This window comes from Myotis daubentonii, chromosome X, assembly GCF_963259705.1.
Source record: "Myotis daubentonii chromosome X, mMyoDau2.1, whole genome shotgun sequence".
NCBI lineage: Eukaryota > Metazoa > Chordata > Mammalia > Chiroptera > Vespertilionidae > Myotis > Myotis daubentonii.
Window position 1 is genome coordinate 115875948 of NC_081861.1, and position 20317 is coordinate 115896264.

The 20317-nt window shown below is 37.8% G+C and overlaps 1 protein-coding gene across 3 annotated transcripts in view; it reads left to right on the top strand.

Annotated features, from left to right (window-relative positions):
• DMD (dystrophin) overlaps nucleotides 1-20317 on the top strand; it is a 2282236-nt gene that overhangs the window by 453417 nt on the left and 1808502 nt on the right. For all 3 annotated transcript variants that reach the window (XM_059679269.1, XM_059679268.1, XM_059679270.1), the window contains exon 7: nucleotides 156-274. In XM_059679269.1, the coding sequence (XP_059535252.1) occupies nucleotides 156-274 (119 nt within the window). The remainder of the gene's footprint in view (nucleotides 1-155; nucleotides 275-20317) is intronic.

The window sequence follows — 20317 nt, forward strand, 5'->3', positions numbered from 1 at the left end:
TTTAAGTGAAAAAGCTTATTGAGGGATATCGAAGAGTAACAATTTTAAGGACTATGGGCATGGGTTGTCAATTAAAAACCAGAATTGAAGTGAATTTTATGAAACATTCTAAATTGATTTCTATTTGTTTTGGTGTGTCTGTGTGTGTGTTTTAGGCCAGACCTGTTTGATTGGAATAGTGTGGTTTGCCAGCAGTCAGCCGCACAAAGACTGGAACATGCCTTCAACATCGCAAAACATCAATTAGGCATAGAGAAACTACTGGATCCTGAAGGTTGGTATATTTCTGGACTACTGCTGTTTTCAATATCATTTAATGTTTATTGCCATAGACTTAACATTTCCACAAACTAGGCCCAAAGTAGAAACTATGCATCGTATGTTTTTTCTGTAGTCCAGATGTATTTAAAAAGTTCTGTATTCTTGCAATATATCATGAATTGTTCTGTGTGATTTTAGTTCTCAAAATACCAATATCTAAAACTAAAGTGTAAAATTAATGCTTTTGGAATGCATATGCCTCATGGATGAGGCATACTACATTCAGAGTACATTGACTCCAAATAATTATAAAAAGTTCATGTTTTGCTTATTCTACCAAGAGGTTGATACCTTAATCGTCTATAATTAATTAGCCACTCTTGCCAATTTCATTCATATACGCCATAAAAGGCAACATAGTTTACTGTTTAAATCAGGAAATCTGTTCCGGCACTGCTTCTGTTACAATTTGTCACTCTAGGGGAAACCCTCCATTGGATGGTTATTATTTTCTGCTGCTTTAGTTGACAGGCAACACTGTATTTATATTTTTACTAGGGGCCCAGTGCACAGACTCGTGCACATTGAAAGGAAATCGGGAGCCTGCACCCATGTGCCTGGGGAGTTTCCACATCCCCATGAGCTGCCAGGAAGTTGCATGGGGAGTCTGTCCTCCCCACAGCTTCCTGAAAATATATTTTCAAATGTCCCTTCTGTGGCCAGGGTTGTGCCTTGCCAGCCGGGAGGTCCCCAATGGACACCTTGGGCTGTGTTGGATGCTTTCCACTGCTTGGAGCCGGATAAGAGATGCTCTGAGGTGAACAATACAAAGTTGGGGATCTTGGAGGGCAGGGGTGCTCTGTTGCCCATGCCCACCACCCTTCAGATCCATCTCTCTTTGACTTTTACCCCTATTGTCAGTTGCCACATTGTGGCCACTGTTATATTGCTGCCTTCCTCTGTAGCTCCAAGGCAATTGGTAAGGGATGAGATTTGATCTTGATGCCCGAGGCAGAGTTCCAGGAGCCCAGCGGTGATACCAGGCTCATCTTGGTTACTCCGAGTGTCTGCGCTTCAACCTTTCTTCAGAGATTTTAACTGCAGGCTTATAGGGTACGAGAGATGTAGCAGTGCACTAAGTGGCAGGCAGCCGGGGAGGAGCCTGAGCAGGGGCTGGGTGCTACACTTCTGTTCACCCCGGCCCTGCTGTGCCTACTGCTTCTGCTCAGTAGTGCTGCTGCAAGAGGCTGTGAGCCCAGCTTCTGGCTGAGCAGCGCTCCAGCTGTGGGAGCACACTGACCATCAGGGGGCAGCTCCTGCATTGAGTGTCTGCCCCCTGTTGGTCAGTGTGCATCATAGCAAGGACCCACACCTGACCCATGTAGCGCTGGCCTGCCATAGCATTGTGTCTGCTGGGGTGGGGACAGGCGCTCCTGTGTGTTATGTCTCTGCTCTGGCCCACCCCCAGCCCCAGCCTCTCTGTGTGTTGTGTCTCCACTCTGGCCCACTCCCAGCCCCAGCCTCCCCGTGGCCACTGGGGTGGTGCGGCATGCAGTCCCCACCCATCTGCGTGCGCTGCTCCTCCTGAGCAGTTGTGACACTTGGCTAGTTAGCATATTCCCTGTTTATAGATAGATAGATAGATAGATAGATAGATAGATAGATAGATAGATAGATCGATAGATAGATTACCTTCCACTTAAGTAAATTTCATCCTTATCTCACATGCTACATGATCATACCCTCCAGACACAGGATTAGAGGGATAATGATTTCTGACCTCTATTTTTCCTCTGGCCTCTGAAGCACTTTTTGTTTGTTTGCTGAACTCTTTGAAATTGTAGATTCTATTCTCACTTTCTTGAGGCTTTGCCACACTCTAAAACCAGAAGTTGAAGAAACAGTGTAAGTGGGATTGATATCTGTGATATGATCCAAACTGATATCTGGTTAGGGTTACGTAATTCACTGGTCTTTGGAATATCGAGTCTTTTCCAGATAAGGAGATCCTTGTATGGTGGTGAAAAGCTCAGAAATAACTCAGAGGATAGCCTTTAACTAGTGAATTTATCACCCACCAGAATCAAATCCTCAATCCTGCAGACCCCAAAACCTGATTGCCTCATCTTATTCCAAGCAGATCTATATGGTGGTGGTGTTGGGAGGTGGGGAGTTTACTTTAAAAGAGCTTGAAAAATGACATATCAATCAAAATGGAAATTCAGTAATTTAAAATGAGATATTTAACTATCTCAAGGACTAGAATATTCATATCTAACTTATCAATATGTTGCTCTTGGTAAGCACCTGTACCTGAGAAGGAAAAGTATAACAATGCAAATGTGTTTCTGAAGTTGGAATCAGATTAAATTCATAAGAAATGTTTCTTCTCCTTTAGATAGTGCATAGCTGAGCAATGACTCCTGTAACCTCTTTTGTTGCTTCAGTAGGTGAAGCCTCGAGTTTAGCTCTGATGGAGAAATTGTATCAGTCACATTTCCTTGTTTTGCAGGATGGGAGAGGGTTATCTTATTGTTTACTTCTAATATTGATTTACAAGTGTTTTTATACTCCATTGAGGTAGAGAGGGCAAATGTAATAAGAATATGTACTCCAAACCCTGAGGATAAGAGCTGCAGTATATTAATTTGAAGGATAAGCCTATTCACAGGTGGTGTTGTTTTTGGTTTTTAATTAAATCTACATGTGGTAGTCAGTTCCCCTTATCTGGAATATATGCTATAGTTATTCTTATGTGTGTCCTATCTTTCATAAAATAGTAAGAGTAGCTTTAAAATAGATACTTTTCTCATTAAGTAGTAAAATGGCTATTGACCTTCTAAGTCCTCCTTTGAATCAATGAAGTAGGGGTAGCTAGATAGGTGTCCACATCAAAATCAGAAGGTATAGATTGATGAGCCTGTAATCAGAAAAGGGCAGTTGCATAAACAATGTATTTTATACCATAAAATAGCCTGACATACCCAATTCCATGTTTTCCTAAATGTAAGTATGTGTTGAAATGCACATCATACAGACCTATAGCAGTGGTCAGCAAACCGCGGCTCGCGAGCCACATGAGGCTCTTTGGCCCCTTGAGTGTGGCTCTCCCACAAAATACCACATTTTTAACAAAGGCCAGCTTAGGAGTACCCTAATTAAGTTAATAACAGTGTAACTACCTATATAGTTTAAGTTTAAAAAATTTGGCTCTCAAAAGAAATTTCAATCGTTGTACTGTTGATATTTGGCTCTGTTGACTAATGAGTTTGCTGACCACTGACTTATAGAAATGCTATTATGATAGCTCCAACTTGACAATTAAAAGTCAACCAAATATAATATGAAATGTAAGCTGGTTCATAGAGATGAAACCACTAGTTATAGTTCCATTTTGCTAATCAACTCTTCCATCTGAAAACCCTTTCTATTTATGGATGCCCTACCAATTCAAAGCATATTCTATCTCCTAAAATGGTTTATTAAAAATTTTTATGGCTGGCAATAAGACGGAGATTCAATATAAATTTTATATTTACATATATATCAGTTGCTGCCAGTATGCTAGGTAAATACCCAAATATTCATTTTAAAAATTATTGTTCAGTATTTTTCAAGTGATGATACCAATGATAGATAATTAAAAGAAAACATATGAACTATATCATAAGGGTTTTTATTTGCTAAGACAGAATAGCAAATAGCTTCTAAGACTTAGAACATTCTCTGCAGTGTATCTAAGAGGGGAGATTCATATATTTACTTCATGCCTTATGTGGTAATTATCATTGAGAAGTTCATATTTTTATTTAACTAAATACAGTGGGGCCTTGACTTACGAGTTTAATTCGTTCTGTGACGTAGCTCGTAACTCAAATTACTCGTATGTCAAATCATAAAGTGAATGAGTGAGACACGTGATGCTGGGCTGATGTTGTGGCATTCACTGTGACGTTCGCTGTGCCAACTAGTGGTGGGGTATCTGAAGCTGGCTCGTAACCTGAATTTTAGCTCGCAACTCAAAGCAAAAAATCGGCCGAGAGATGGCTCGTACCTCGAAAAACTCATTAGTCAGGACACTCATAAGTCAAGGCCCCACTGTATTGATTCTTTAGCTTATAGCATGACAATGTTAGCTATTCTCCAAAGCCATTTTTACCTCATATCTAATGTGCCCCTTAGGAGGTTAATGAAATACTTTGCTTTATGTTTGTGGAGAATTTTATTATGAGGGGATTGAAGTTACATTTAGCTTAAGAAATACTTCCCAAAAAAGTTTTTAGAATTTTAAATATATGCTTTGTTAATTGGATTGTTTTATAAATTAAAAAGTCATTAAAATATAATTTGGAGGTTTTTATGTCTTGCATATACCAACTTTGTTATGCTTCAGCATATATCCTATTGTGAATCAGATAATTCACTTTCTACCGCAATTTCCCTATAAGACATGTTCGGTATGTGCATTGTTGCTTTTATATGCATTGTTTACTACCCTAAGTTTCAAACAAATTGGTTTGTTTGCCAATCCACACAACACTTTCTGCATTAAGAGAATTTTTTTTCAGATTTTCCTTGTGAACAACAAAGTGAAGATGTTCTTTTTAAAGGAATAAAAATATGGGGGACAAAACATTGTTCATGTAGTAGATGCCTTTTGCATATGTATTACTGTAGTACGTCATTTCCATTTGGGATATACAATATAATGTAGAGAGCTCTAACTTTTTAACCATGGTAACTTTAGAATGAAAAATTAATGATGAGAGTCAAATTTGATGAACACAGGCTTGTGAGAAATATTTGTAACCTCAAAATGACATTTACAAACCAATTACCTTGGCTTTAATCCACTTCATTTGAACCTCATGACAATGGTTACACAGTTGCTATTTTCTGCTCGGCTAATCCCAGCATCACTCTTTAGTTGGTTTTAGAATCTACTTTTCTAAGAATTAGCTCTGCCATTTGGAAAGTGTTACTCCTGACATGATCTCAGACTACACTTTGTATGCATGCAATTCATTAGTCTTTAACACTAGATTGCCCAAGGAAGTCATTTTGACTGCTTTTTAATTTCAATTAGAAAAACAATTATGTATATAAGGACACAATGTCTTAGAATTTTGTGACTTTTTGTACAACATATAAATGTGTTTATTAATAATTGTAGTTACCTCCCCCTCCTTCATTTCCAGTATATATATATGTGTGTGTTATACCTATATTGCCCAAAAGCAGTCATTTTGACTGCTTGGGAAATTTTAAATAATCAAATGACTCTTATTATTGAATTGAGTAAATTTCTTATATGACCAGTTCGGCTCTGTATTGAAATAACAGTTTTCATTTTATTTCGATTACCGTCACATGATAACATACAAGTACATGATAAATTGTCGATACTTGATAAGTTGCAGTTGCTCAATAAGCTAAACTAGAACTTGTTATTCGAATCTTTATGCAGTGATACTTGTTCTAATAAGTTGTTTATGTTATTTCTTTTGTGCCCTAAATTCATGAAAGAAATGTCGAATAGAAGTGAGTTATTGGAAAAGCTAAGGAACATAAGTGAAGAGTGCTCCGATATTATTCTTTCACAATGCAGTCATTTTGACTGCTTTTGGGCAATATAGGTATATACTAAATTTCAGTCTTTCTAGTGTTAAAAATAGATTCAAAGGCAAATATATAGCATTTGCTATAAAACAGAAGATTGTCTTTAAATCCTCTTATTTGGGTTTGATAGAAATTGTGACAACAAGTGGTATTTTTTTTTCTTCTGTCTGTGTCCCAACCATCACATTTTGGTACCCTAAAAACATGGGCCTTTAATAAGTAATTACAGATTAAAAATGGCAACTGAGTAAGTGGATGTTGCACGAACATGCTCCCAGGAACAAACTGATACTACAACTAAAATACAGAAAATCTACCCGAATAATCAAGGGAAGACTCCCAGGAAAGGACCCTGATAACAGAGGACCGAAAGTGGAGACCACATAGAGACTGGTAGAAGGGACCTGGAGGTGCAAAAGGGCTGGCCAGGCGCCCACAGACAGCAACTGAGGTTCTGGAGAGATATCCCAGCTGTGGAGAGTTGCCACTGAGAACTCTAGGGTCTAATCCCCAAACTGGGCCCCCCAATAGAGAGCACCAGAACTGATAAGGGTACCCCCATAACGTCTGGCTGTGAAAAGCAGCAGGGTTTCTGTATGCCAGGGACAGATGTCTGGAAATTCAGGCACCCTCTTAAAGGGCCAACACACAAAATTCTCTGTGGAGCCACCCACCTTGTGCTCCAGCAGAGGGAAGACAGAGTGGACTGGAGCGGTGCGAATAGAAGCCAGGATAGGGCACTCTGTGGTTAGAGCTCAGAAGGCATTACCCCAGTTTTCTGTGCTGGGTCCATCTCTCATGCAGCAGAGGATATCTTTCCCACACAGAAATTTGCTATACATGAGGCCTTGCCTGGGGAGAAGACAGTGGACCCATCCTGTTGGAAAACACCTTGCCCCATGGGTATGGAGTTCCTGAGGCCACTTAAGAGATGAAAAGTAAGAAATAGCCTCCAGGCAGAACTCTCTCCACAGCTGAGGACAATTGTCTGAGGGCAACTCAAGTTGTAATCTTACTTCTGTAGGCAGAGGTGATCTCTGGAGGCTTTGAGTCTTTGCCTGATTGATCCAGTCAGAAACAGCATTTGACACTGTCTTGCACTAGAGATTGAGAAGCATAGCAGATCTACCTAATACACATTCACAAACCCAAACAAGCAACCAAAATAAGGAGACAAAAAAACAACCCCCAAAGAAAGAACAAGAGAATTCTCCAGAAGAAGAGAGAAATGGAATGGAGATAAGAAATTTATCTGAAACAGCGTTCAGAGTAATGATGGTAATATGCTCAACAGCATGAAAAAAAGATATAACAACTATGAAAACAAAAATAAAGAATGACATAGCACAAATGAAGAACTTGGAAGGAATACACAGCTTCTTAGGGGAAGCTGAGGATTGAATCAGTAACTTAGAAGACAAGGTTGAAAAAATCACTCAGAGAACCAAAAAGAAAAACAATTAAAAAACTGGACAGCTTAAGGGAGCTGTGGGACAATGTGAAACATAACAATATTAGAATAGCAGGTGTGCCAGAAGAGGCAGAAAAGGAGAAGGGGATAGAGAAATAATCCCTTTTGTGTTTGAAGAAATAATGGCAGAAAACTTTCCTAACCTAGTAAAGGAAAATTCACACAAGTTCAGAAGACACAGAGAACCCCAAGCAAGAAGAACCCAAACAGGACCATGCCCAGACACATCATAATTAAAATTCCAAAAATTAAAGACAAAGAGAGAATCTTAAAGGCAGCAAAAGAAAAGAAAACTGTTGCCTACAAAGGAGCTCCCATAGGCTGACACCTGATTTCTCATTAGAAACTCTACAGGCCGGGAGAGAATGGCATGAAGTGCTCAAGGTAATAGAAAGCAAGGATCTGAAACCAAGATTACTATATCCAGCAAGGTTATCATTGAAAATAAATGGTCAAATAAAGAGCTTCCTGGACAGAAATAAGGAGCTTGGTACATCAATGCCAAGCCAGCATTACAAGAAATGCTAAAGGGACTGTTGTAATGAGAAGAAGAAACAAGAGAGAGAAACCTAGGTGTACAGAATTTAAATGGCAATAAATAAATACCTATTAATATCTCTAAATGTAAACAGATTAAATGCTCCAATCAAAAGGCATAGGGTAGCTGAATGGGTACAAAAACATGACCCAACTACATGCTCTCTACAAGAGACCCACCTCAGAACAAAAGATACAGGATGAGAGTGAAGAGATAGGAAAAAATTTTCCACGCAAATGGGAAAAATAAAAGCTGGAGTAGCAATACTTATATCTAACAAAATAGACTTCAAAATGAAGGCCATTGCCCCAGCTGGTTTGGCTCAGTGGATAGAGTGTCACCCTGCAGACTGAAGGGTCCCAGGTTCAATTATGGCCAAGGGCACATGCTTGGGTTGTGGGCTCGAACCCCAGTAGGGGGCATGCAGGCGGCAGCCAATCCATGATCCTTTCTCATCATGGATGTTTCTATTTCTCCCTCTCCCTTCCTCTCTGAAATCAATAAAAATTTATTTTAAAAAATGAATTCCATCACAAGAGACAACAAAGGTCACTACATAATACTAAAGGGATTGATCCAACAAGAGAATATAACCCTGGTAAACATATATGCACACATTATAGGAGCACCTAAATATATGAAAAACAAAACAAAACTTTAACGGAGAAATTGACAACAATCCAGTCATAGTAGGGGACTTTAACACCTCACTGACTTTACTGGATAGATCTTCCAGACAAAAACTTAACAAGGAAACAGAGACTCTACAGGACACACTGGATTAGATGGATTTAATTGACATTTATAGAACATATCACCCCAATGCAGCAGAATATACATTCTTCTCAAGTGCACATGGATCATGCGCAAAGATAGACCACATATTAGGACACAGAACAAGTCTCTACAAGTTCAAGAAGACTGAAATCATATCAAGCATCTTCTTAGATCTCAGTGGAATTAAATTAGAAATCAAATACAGTAAAAACAACCAGAAGCATTCAAATGGAGGCTAAAAAGCATGTTATGAAACAATGAATGGGCTACCAATGAGATCAAGAATGAAATAAAAACTTCCTAGAAACAAATGAAAATGAACATATAACAACTCAAAATATCTGGGACACAGCAAAAGCAGTCCTGAGAGGAAAGTTCATAGCACTACAGGCATACTTCAAAAGACACAAACAAACAGACAAATAAAAAACACAACACAACCATAAACTGTTTAACAACTTAAAAAACTAGAAAGAGAACAAGAAAATCCCAGAGTAAGTTGAAGGAAGTAAATAATAAAGATTAGAGCAGAAATAAATAACATAGAGGCTAAAAAACAATTTAAAAAAATCAATGAAACCAACAGCCGGTTCTTTGAAAGGATAAATAAAATTGATGAACCATTAGCCAGACTCATCAAGAAACAAAAGAGAGGACCAAAATAAATAAAATCAGAAACAAAAGTGGAGAAGTAACCACTGACACCAGAGAAATACAAAGTTTTGTAAGAAAATATTAAGTACAATGATGACAACAAACTGGACAATTTGGATGAAATGAACAAATTCCTGGAAAAATACTATCTCCCAAAATTGAATCATGAAGAATCAGAAAACCTGAGTAGGCCAATAACAACTGATGAAATAGAAGCAGTAATAAAAAAAACTCCCAGCAAAAAAAAGCCCAGACCCAGATGGCTTCAGGGGGGTTTTATCAAACATTCAAAGAAGAACTAACACAAATACTCCTCAAACTATCCCAAAAATCCAAGAGAAAGGAACACTTCAAAGCTCTTTTTATGAGGCCAGCATTATCCAAATTCCAAAACCAGATAAAGACACTACAAAGATAGATAATTATAGGCCAATATCCCTGATGAACATAGATGCTAAAATCCTCAAGAAAATATTACCAAATGGGATCCATCCGTATATTAAGAAGATCATACACTATGACCAAGTGGGACTTGTTCCAAGGATGCATGGCTGGTACAATATTTGGAAATCAATAAATGTGATATATCACATAAAAAAATTGAAAGACAAAAACCACATGATCATATTAATAGAGGCAGAAAAAGCATTCTACAAAATCCAACACCCATTTTTTATAAAAACTGTCAGCAAAATGGAAACAGAGGGAGCATATCTCAACATGATAAAGGCCATATATGATAAACCTACAGCCAATATCATACTCAATGGGCAAAAATTAAAACCATTTCCCGTAAGAACAAGAGCAAGACAAGGATGCCCGCTTTCACCATTCTTATTCAACATAGTACTGGAAGTCCTAGCCACATCATTCAGACAAGAAAAAAGAAAAGGCATCCAAATTGGAAAGTAGAAAGTAAAACTCTCATTCACAGATGACATGATATTGTACATAGAAAACCCTAAAGATGCCACCAAAAATCTACTAGATTCAATAAATTAATTTGCAATGTAGCAGGATACAAAATCAACACCCAAAAATTGATGGCTTTTTTATACGCTAAGAATGACTTCTCAGAAGGAGAAACGAAACAAACAATTCCATTTACCATTACAAAAAAATTTAAGATACTTAGGAATAAACTTAACTAAGGAGGCAAAAGACCTGTACTCGGAAAACTACAGGACATTGAAGAAGATATAAACTAGTAGAAGAATACACTGCATTCATGGATTGGCAGAATCACCATCATTAAAATGTCCGTAGTACCCAAAGCAATCTACTGATTCAATGCAATCTCTATTAAAATACCAATGGCATATTTCACAGACCTAGAACAAATACTCCAAAAATTTACATGGAACCAAAAAAGACCCCAAATAGCTGCAGCAATCTTGAGAAAGGAAAAGTTGGAGGAATCATAATACAAGATTTCAAGTTATACTACAAAGCCATTGTAATCAAAATAGCATGGTTCTGGCACAAGAATAGGCATATAGAAAAATGGAACAAAACAGAGACCCCAGAAATTGACCCAAGTCATTATGCTTAATAAAGTTTTGATGGAGGGGGCAAGAGCATACAATGGAGTCAAGACAGTCTCTTCAATAAATAGTGTTGGGAAAATTATACAGATACTTGCAGAAAAATGAAACTTGACCACCAACTTATGCCATACACAAGAATATACTCAAAATGTATAAAAGACTTAAATTTAAGCCATGAAACCATAAAAATCTTAGAAGAAACAATAGGCAGAAAAATCTCAGACATCTCTCATAGCAATATGTTTACTGATACATCTCTTAGGACAGTGATGGCGAACCTATGACACGCGTGTCAGAGGTGACATGCAAACTAATTTTTTGGTTGATTTTTCTTTGTTAAATGGCATTTAAGTATATAAAATAAATATCAAAAACATAAGTCTTTGTTTTACTATGGTTGCAAATATCAAAAAAATTTCTATATGTGACATGACACCAGAGTTAAGTTTGGGTTTTTCAAAATGCTGACACGCCGAGCTCAAAAGGTTCGCCATCACTGTCCTAGGACAAAGAAAACTAATGAGAAAATAAACAACTAAACCACATAAAAATAAAAAGCTGCATAGCAAAAAAAGCCATCAACAAAATAAAAGGATAGCCCCTGTATGGGAGACCACATTTGCCATTGATCCATCTGATAAAGGGTTAATCCAAAATATAGAAGGAACTCATGCAACTTAACAAAAGGAAGACAAACAGTTTAATTAAAAAAAATGGGCAAAGGACCTAAAATAGACACTCTCCAAAGTAGACAAACAGATGGCCAAGAGACATATGAAAAAATGCTCCAAGTCACTGATCACCAGAGAGATGCAAATCAAAACGACGATGAGGTATCATCTTACACCTGTCAGAATGGCTACCATTAACAAATTAAATATTGATAAGTGCCAGCTAGGATGTGGAGGAAAGGGAGCCCTAGTATACTGCTGGTGGGAATGCAGCCTGGTGCAGCTATTATGGAAAACAGTATGGAGTTTCCTCAAAAAAATGAAATATGGAACTTCCATTTGACCCAATGATCCCACTTATTGGAATGTATCTTATGAAAACCAAAACACCAATCAGAAAGAATGTAGGCACCCCAATGTTCATAGCAGCACAATTTATAATAGCTAAGCTCTGGAAAAAGCCCACGTGCCCATCAGTAGATGAGTGGATTAAAAACTGTGGTACGTTTATACCATGGAATACTGTGCAGTAGTATAAAAATAGACTCTCCTACCCTTTGAGACAGCATTGAGGGACCTAGAGAGTGTCATGCTAAGTGAAGTCAGTCAGAAAAAGATAAATATCATATGATCTCACTCATATGTGGAATGTAAGTAACAAAATAAACTGATGAACAGAGTGGATCCCAGAGACATGGAAGCATGGAACAGAGTGTGCAATCTCAGAGTGAAGGGGGTGAAGGGTGGGTCGGTGGAAGTAATCAACCAAGAACCTTATATGCATATATGCATGGCCCGTGGCCGCAGACAATGCAGTGGTGAGGGCCTGTGGCAGGGTGGGGGTGACGGCTGGAGGAGGTCAGTGGAGGGAAAAAAGGGAACACATGTAATACTTTCAACAATAATGAAATATTAAGAAAATAAGTAGTTACACTAAGTGGAACCAAAAGAGTAAAATCATACAAACTTAAAAGGATGTTGTTAACTTAAATAACTAGAACTTTTTATGGACATGCACACTCATTTCATATCATTTAGATTGATTTCTTTTCAAGAATCCACTGTGGATTACCTTTGTTTTCACAAAATGTAATAAAGTTGGAATATATTGGTGTTCCTTATGTGTACACATTTCAGTTACAAATTATTGTTATAACTATCTCAGATACTTTATAACCAAATTCTCTGCAGTTCAAAATGTTCCATATATATATATATAATTTGTTGATTTCAGAGAAGAAGGGAGAGGGAGAGAGAGAAACATGAATGACAGAAAATCATTGATTCACTGCCTCCTGCACGTCCCCTACTGGGAATCAAGTCCGCAACTTGGGCTTGTACCCATGACCAGAATCAAACCCCAGACATTTCAGTCTGGAGGCCAAGGCTCTATCCACTGAGCCAAACCAGCTAGGGCAAAATGTTCTTTTTTATATATATTAAAAAGTAGTATCTTTCCATTAGCCCTTGGACTGATGGGTCTTAGGTTTGATTTTGGTTAATGGCATGTACCTCTCTGAAAATCAATGGAAAACATATCTTCGGGTGAAGATTAACACAACAAAAAAAGTGCAATAGTCTCTAGGTTTATACATGCTGTTGCAAAAGGTAAAATGCCCTTCTTTTTTACAACTGAGTATTATTCCACTGTGTAAATGGACCACAGCTTTTTTATCCACTCATCTACTGATGGGCACATGGTCTGTTTCTAGATTTTGGCTATGTATAATAATAAAAGTGTAATATGCTAATTAGACTGGACATTCTTCTGGACGACCTTCTGGATGAAGCCGGGGCTATGAGGGAAGCCCAGGTCCTGGGTGCCTACCCATGGCTCAGGGAAGCCTGGGTCCCAGGTGCCAGAAGGAAGCTAGTGACGGCAGCGGGGGAAGGAAGGCCTACTCTTGCACAAATTTCATGCATTGGGCCTCTAGTTGTAAATAATGCTGCAGTGAACATAGAGGTGCATTAGTGTTTTGGGTTTCTTCAGATATATTCCCAGAAGTGGAATTTCTGGGTCATAAGGCAGTTCTATTTTTAATTTTTTGAGGAACCTCCATACTATTTTCCACAGTGGTGTACCAGTCTGCTTTCCCACCAGCAGTGCACGAGGGTTCCCTTTACTCCACATCCTCGCCAACACTTGTTGTTTGTTGATTTAGTGATATTGGGCTGGGTGAAAGAGGTGAAGGGATTAAGAACAAAACAAAACTCATAAACACACAATAGTATGGTGATTACCAGAGGGGAAGTGGGGTGGGGGAAGTAGGAGAGGGTAAAAGGGGGACAAATTATGCTGGAAGGAGATTTGACTTGGGGTGATGAACACACAATACAATATACAGATGATGTGTTATAGACTTGTACACCTGAAACATATATAATTTTATTAACCAATGTCATCCCAGTAAATTTAAAGAAGTATTTTAATAGCGCATACGTGAATAAAAATGGCCACTGCCTTTTTGATAACAAAGTAACCTTTAGAAAATATATATACCTTTTTACTGTTTTGATTATTGATTTATATTATTATCTTTGCCAGAGAGTCTTTAGAGATATTACAAGGTGTTATCTAAAGCTAAATCCTCAGTTTCTTAGAAGAAGAGTTTTTAGTCTAGTTCAGTGATGGCGAACATTTTGAGCTCAACGTGTCAGCATTTTGAAAAACCCTAACTTAACTCTGGGGCTGTGTCACATATAGAAATTTTTTGATATTTGAAACCATAGTAAAACAAAGACGTATTTTTGATATTTATTTTATATATTTAAATGCCATTTAACAAAGAAAAATCAACCAAAAAAATGAGTTCGCGTGTCACCTCTGACATGCATGTCATAGTTTCGGCTTTACTGGTCTAGTTATTCTGCTATGGAGAATAGAAAGTATCACCATCGCACGCCTGATGTGGCTCAGTGGTTGAGCATTGATCTATGAACCAGGAAGTCACAGTTCGATTACTGGTCAAGGCACATGCCTGGGTTGTGGGCTCAGTCCCCTGTGCGGGGCATGCAGGAGGCAGCCATTCAATGATTTTCTCTCATCATTGATGTTTCTGTCTCTCTCCCTTCCTCTCTGGAATCAATAAAATATATTTTAAAAAGGTATCACCATCTGCTTATGCAGCTATGATAATAGCAAAATAATGTTCCTGTTATATCAGCAGGAGACTGCTTTTTCAGAGTGTCTTTTTTTTTAAGAAACAATAAAATTTGATCATTAAAACCAAATTAAACCATTTAATAGTGTTAAATATTATAATAATGAAAGTATTTCTTTAATTTTGAACTTCAGTATATTACAGTTGCAATGAATAAATTGGAGATGGTGTTATTGTATTAGCAAAGGAATGGGGTACATTAATAGATTTAGTGCTGCCATCTCATTTGCTTAATGTATATTCAGCACAACCTTTCAGCAAAGAAATTTTGGAAACACTGTGTTAAATGATTTAAATATATACTTTTATTAGCTTTGTTTAGAATAGAGACTAGTATTGATACATAATGAGCCTTTAGCAAAACTGATGGCCAACATAGAAGTCCAGAGAAATGTGATTAACATATTCCTAGCTTGCATATCATTTTAGTAATAGCCTTTGGCCTAATATATTAGAACTACAGGCCTAGTGCATGAAATTTGTGCATTTGGGCAGGGTTCCCTGAGCCCAGCCTGCACCTGCTCTCAGTCTGGGAGCCCTCAGGGGAGCAGGCCTAAACCAGAAGTCAGACATCCTTAGCGCTGCTGCGGAGGGGGAGAGGCTCCTGTCACCGCCGCTGCGGTTAACAGCAGTGAGCCTGGCTTCTGGCTGAGCAGTGCTCCCCCTGTGGCAGTGCACTGTCCACCAGAGGGCAGCTCCTGCATTGGGTGTCTGCCCCCTGTTGTTCAGTGAATGTCATAGCGACTAGTCAACCTCCTGGTGGTCAGTGCATGTCATAGTGAGCAATTAAGCAGCCTTAGCATATTATTAGCATATTATGCTTTGATTCTTTGAACGAATGACTGGATGACTGGACAATTAGCGTATTAGGCTTTTATTATAAAGGATATCTTTAGCTATTCTGGGTTTAATTCTGAAGCTTACTTTTTTTATACCTTTCTTTTCCATGTGCAGACACGTTGCATAACTAGTCTTTACCCACTGCCACTTTAATATCCTTTAATGCATTTGAGTTAAAGATGACTAACAAATCCTCAGACTTATCATTGCTACTATAGAAAAAAATCTTTAAGGGATAATGGGGCAGTACTTTGTAACCTGAAAGTAATACATAGCAAAGTAAAAAAAATGAAAATTTCTACATGGGGTTAGCTATAACAGTATATCAATATTATAGTAACCTAAAAGTGAGAACATATTTTAACATTTTGATGCAGATATTTTAACATTAATATATTACCTTGCAGTCTCCTGTTTTCTAATGCAAAGCTTTTAAATTTCTTGTCACAATAGAAAAATTTTAAGTGTGTTAATGCACACTAACTAGTAGCCTGGAAATCTAACAAAGAGAGAGAGGTGGAGGGGGATGAGAATGAATGTGTATGAATTTGGTGTCTCTTTTTGATATCAGTACAGATAACAGAAAACTAGACATTTTCAGGATAATTTGAACCAATCACTAATAAATTAAAGCAATTTTTGTTCTGCTTATCCATTTCAATTGTTTGGATGACTGAAATAATTGCATGTAAGTGTCCCAAATTTATTCACTTAGACAACAGGGAAACCTGCAAAATATTAAAAATGATATTAAATGATATTTGTGTGTATATGGCCTTGATTTATCCTTTATACCATATTTTGGCATTTTCTACTAATCCTTCATCTTCTTTTATAATTTATCTCAATTTTGACTTCATGGAAAATAGCATGTTGATTTGTTAAAATAAAATGTATATCATTCGCCCTAACTGGTTTGGCTTAGTGGATAGAGTGTCGGCCTGTGGACTGAAGGGTCCCAGGTTCAATTCTGGTCAAGGGCATATACCTTGGTTGCGGGCACATCCTCAGTAGGGAGTGTGCAGGAGGCAGCTGAATTGATGTTTCTCTCTCATCAATGTTTCTAACTCTCTTTCCCTCTCCCTTTCTCTCTGTAAAAAACCAATAAAATATATTTTTAAAAAATGTATATCATTCATTGCTATAGTTAAATAATGTTTCTCATTTGATTGTGGAATTTAAATAATGAAATATAATTTAATCATGTGATTTAAGATTTTCATTGTGGATAACATTCTATACCAAATTTGTTCGGAAGCATTTGAGTATAATCCTTGCTTAGATAACTGGAAATCTCTTTTCAATTACTTTACCAGGATGCTTTTTACAACTATGTTTAAATAAGTGGGGGAAACATAGCATCTTAGGCCTATACTGCCACAATAAATGATACTGAATGACTGATAGGACATCTATAAATTGTTTAAACAGTTGGGAAAAACATCAACTATGTCCTAGTGCTGAATGATATATAATAGATATTTTGTGGATGGTGTCTGCAGGCATATCATCACTACGAGCCCATTAGACTGTTAAGGAAAATATATTTCTCTAGTGGCCCAGTGCACAAATCCATGCACATTGAAAGAAAATTAATTAGAAGAAATATTTTAATATTGCTATTCAACCTTTCTCTATAGTAGAAGTATCAACCAAATTCATGATTGACAATGACAGATCGAAACACACTCATGCAATTGGCGCCAGTGAGAGCTTTATATGTATCATGCATGCACAAGTCAACCCAGCCTTTATATATATAGAGTCAACTTGCTTAATTAGACCTGCTTTCTGATTTAGCTAAACTGTTTTCAGCCCATTGAAGCACCCCAACTTCTCTTTCAGGTAATTGTCAGCAACACAGCAGTAAATATCAACACAAAGCAGATTATTATTGTAGATCACGGAGGGAGAGAACAAAGGGTAAAATATTTAACTGCAGCTGTGTTTGACTATATTCTACATAGTGATACAACATGAAGTCATTTTCAAGGTCCACCATTTCTTCTTTTCAGTTGGGGCAAGGTTCTAAGCTTTCTAAATTTCCATGTTCCAGCTAATGAAAAGAAAATAGGGTTCCACTGAATCTCCTATTTACCTACTCCAGGATTTCTGTGAGGATCAAATGAGATGAGGCACGGGAAAATGCTCACAGACATTTGGTTACAGTGTAATATGTTTCCACCTGTATTCCTGGGCTGAAGAAACACCAAGGAGGCTAGTAACTAGGGAGAGGAAGCCAGATGTTGCTACGTGACATCATTATCCGGTGCCCACAGCAACCTTTCCCGGGCTGGTTTGGGGACCTCATTTTGCACCATGGGGTCTTGGCAGCGTTGACTGCGATTTGGTGGGATGTCGCTTCAGGGTGGTGGTGGGGTCTGTGTCCCACTTGGGGGAAGCTGAGTGTTGGTTTGTTGGAGCCAGGTCTGTGGTGCCGGCCAGTGCATGTCATGGCAGCTCCTTGTTGAGCATCTGCTCCCTGGTGGTCTGTGTTCATCATAGTGACCGGTCGGATGGTCAGACACTTAGCATGTTATCCTTTTATATATACAGATATTGGAAAAATAATTTGTTGCTCCTTTGCTATTGATTTTAATAAAACTCAGTTTTGAACTAATAAATGAGATATTAGTAAGTTTGACTAAGTAAAGTTACTAATTTAAAATTGCTGATGTAAGGGTAATTGCTGATATCATCTATGGAATAGATCAGGGGTCCTCAAACTTTTTAAACAGGGGGCCAGTTCACTGTCCCTCAGACCATTGGAGGGCCGGACTATAGTTTAAAAAAAAACTAGTCAGCTGCTAAGCAGCAGGCAGCGGTGGCAAAAATACCCGGCGCGGGCTGGATAAATGTTTTCGGCGGGCCGTATGTGGCCCGCGGGCCGTAGTTTGAGGACCCCTGGAATAGAAGGTAGCTGTATTTCTTATTTATTACAGAGGACTGTAGCCTTAATCCAAGTCATTTTGAATATTTACTAATGATTGCAAATAATAAAATGACATAGTTTTGAAATTTCTCTGAGGTTTTAATTACATCAATGATAATGTTTGAAAGTAAGGCATATGTTACCTATAGTTTGGACATTTTTATTCATTTCACTGTCTTCATAATGGAATTAATTGTGCTTGATAAAAAAATTACAGGAGATGTCATAGAAATTACAAATGAATATCTGAAAACTTTAAAACGGAGTATTAGCAAAATATATATCAGGTTGAACAAATGTTTTCTGACTAAATAATTTCTCTACATAAAAATGCATGGGCCATTTAATAGCTGGAATATGAAATCTATAATAATAAAAGCATAATATGCTAATTAGACTGGACATCCTTCCGGACAACCTTCCTGATGAAGCTAGGGCTGCGAGGGAGAACTGAGTCCCGGGTGCCAGAGGGAAGCTGGTGCCAGCAGCTGGGGGAAGGAAGGCCTACTCTTGCACAAATTTCATGCATCGGGCCTCTAGTATAAGATAAAAAGGTATTCATTTATAATAACATTTGGGTAAAATAATAATGAACTGGGGTCTTGATAGATGCCATTTAATTCTTATAGCAGGATCATTTAATTTTCATAAAATGGGATTTAATCCTTGTAAAAGATCCCAGAAGCTTTACAGTAGTCTTATGATTATACATAAAAATAATAAACTGTATTCTTAGATTTATTGTTTTATGGCAAACTGGTGGGGTTAGTGGATCATATGTTATCCACTTGAGAGAAGAGAAAACTGTTACAGGTGTTAAGTGCTTGGGGGATGTATGGATTATTAAATGTTAATAATGTGGTTGAAACCCAGTGTTTTTACTTTTTAGAAGTAATCAATGTTCCACAGTATCATTCTTGGGAGATATTTTTTCAGTATTACTGAATAAACTTTTTACCTCAAATCGAAGCACAGTTCTCCCCTAAAAAGTTTTCCAATTTATCACCAGTGATATAAACTCAAATATGCAAAGTTCATTTTGGTAAAGTAGCACTAAATTTTAACTAGGACAATGATGTTTTGGGATCTTCACGTGCTTTATCCTATTTCTTTTACACAATAATTTCAGGGCAACTTATCCTTATTTTATAGATGACAAAACTGAGGTTTAGAGAGCTTTACTAAAACTGGGACTGCACAGCCAATAGATAGATGAGCTGGAATCAAATCAGATCTATCTCTTCTCAGTCTGTTTCATTTCCAGTAACATTGCCCAATAAATTCACGTGGGGGAGATTTATGAAAATATTGGGGTTGGAGCTGATATTCTGATTTCATTGGTCTGAGGTGGAGCCCTTACATCAGCAATTTTTTCAATGCTTATTAAGTAAGACTATCATATAGCCAAGGAAAAAATAGCTGCAATAGAACAGTTGATTCCATGAAATAATGCCTTTTTAGAGGATGTAACCCAGAATCTGTTGTCCCAGTGTCTGTTCAGATGGCTAGTGTTTTGTTCCTCCTGCTCAGATCTTCAGTTACTGGGGCTTTGCTTTATTGCTATCAGTCCTACTGTTAATGATAAATGCGTTGTCTACCAGATAACATAGAAATAGGCTCTCACGTTACATTGGCTACCAAAATGTTCTCTTTAGGATTAAGGTACTTATCTCCTGTCCACACAGCTCCCTCTCTCTCTCTCTCTCTCTCTCTCTCTCTCTCTCTCTCTCTCTCTCTCTCATCCTTCCTACCTCCCTTCCTCCCTTTCTCCCTCTCTCTCCATTGTTTCTGTTTATTACTTCACACACATGTTAGTGCTCTCATTTACATACTGATTCCAACAAAA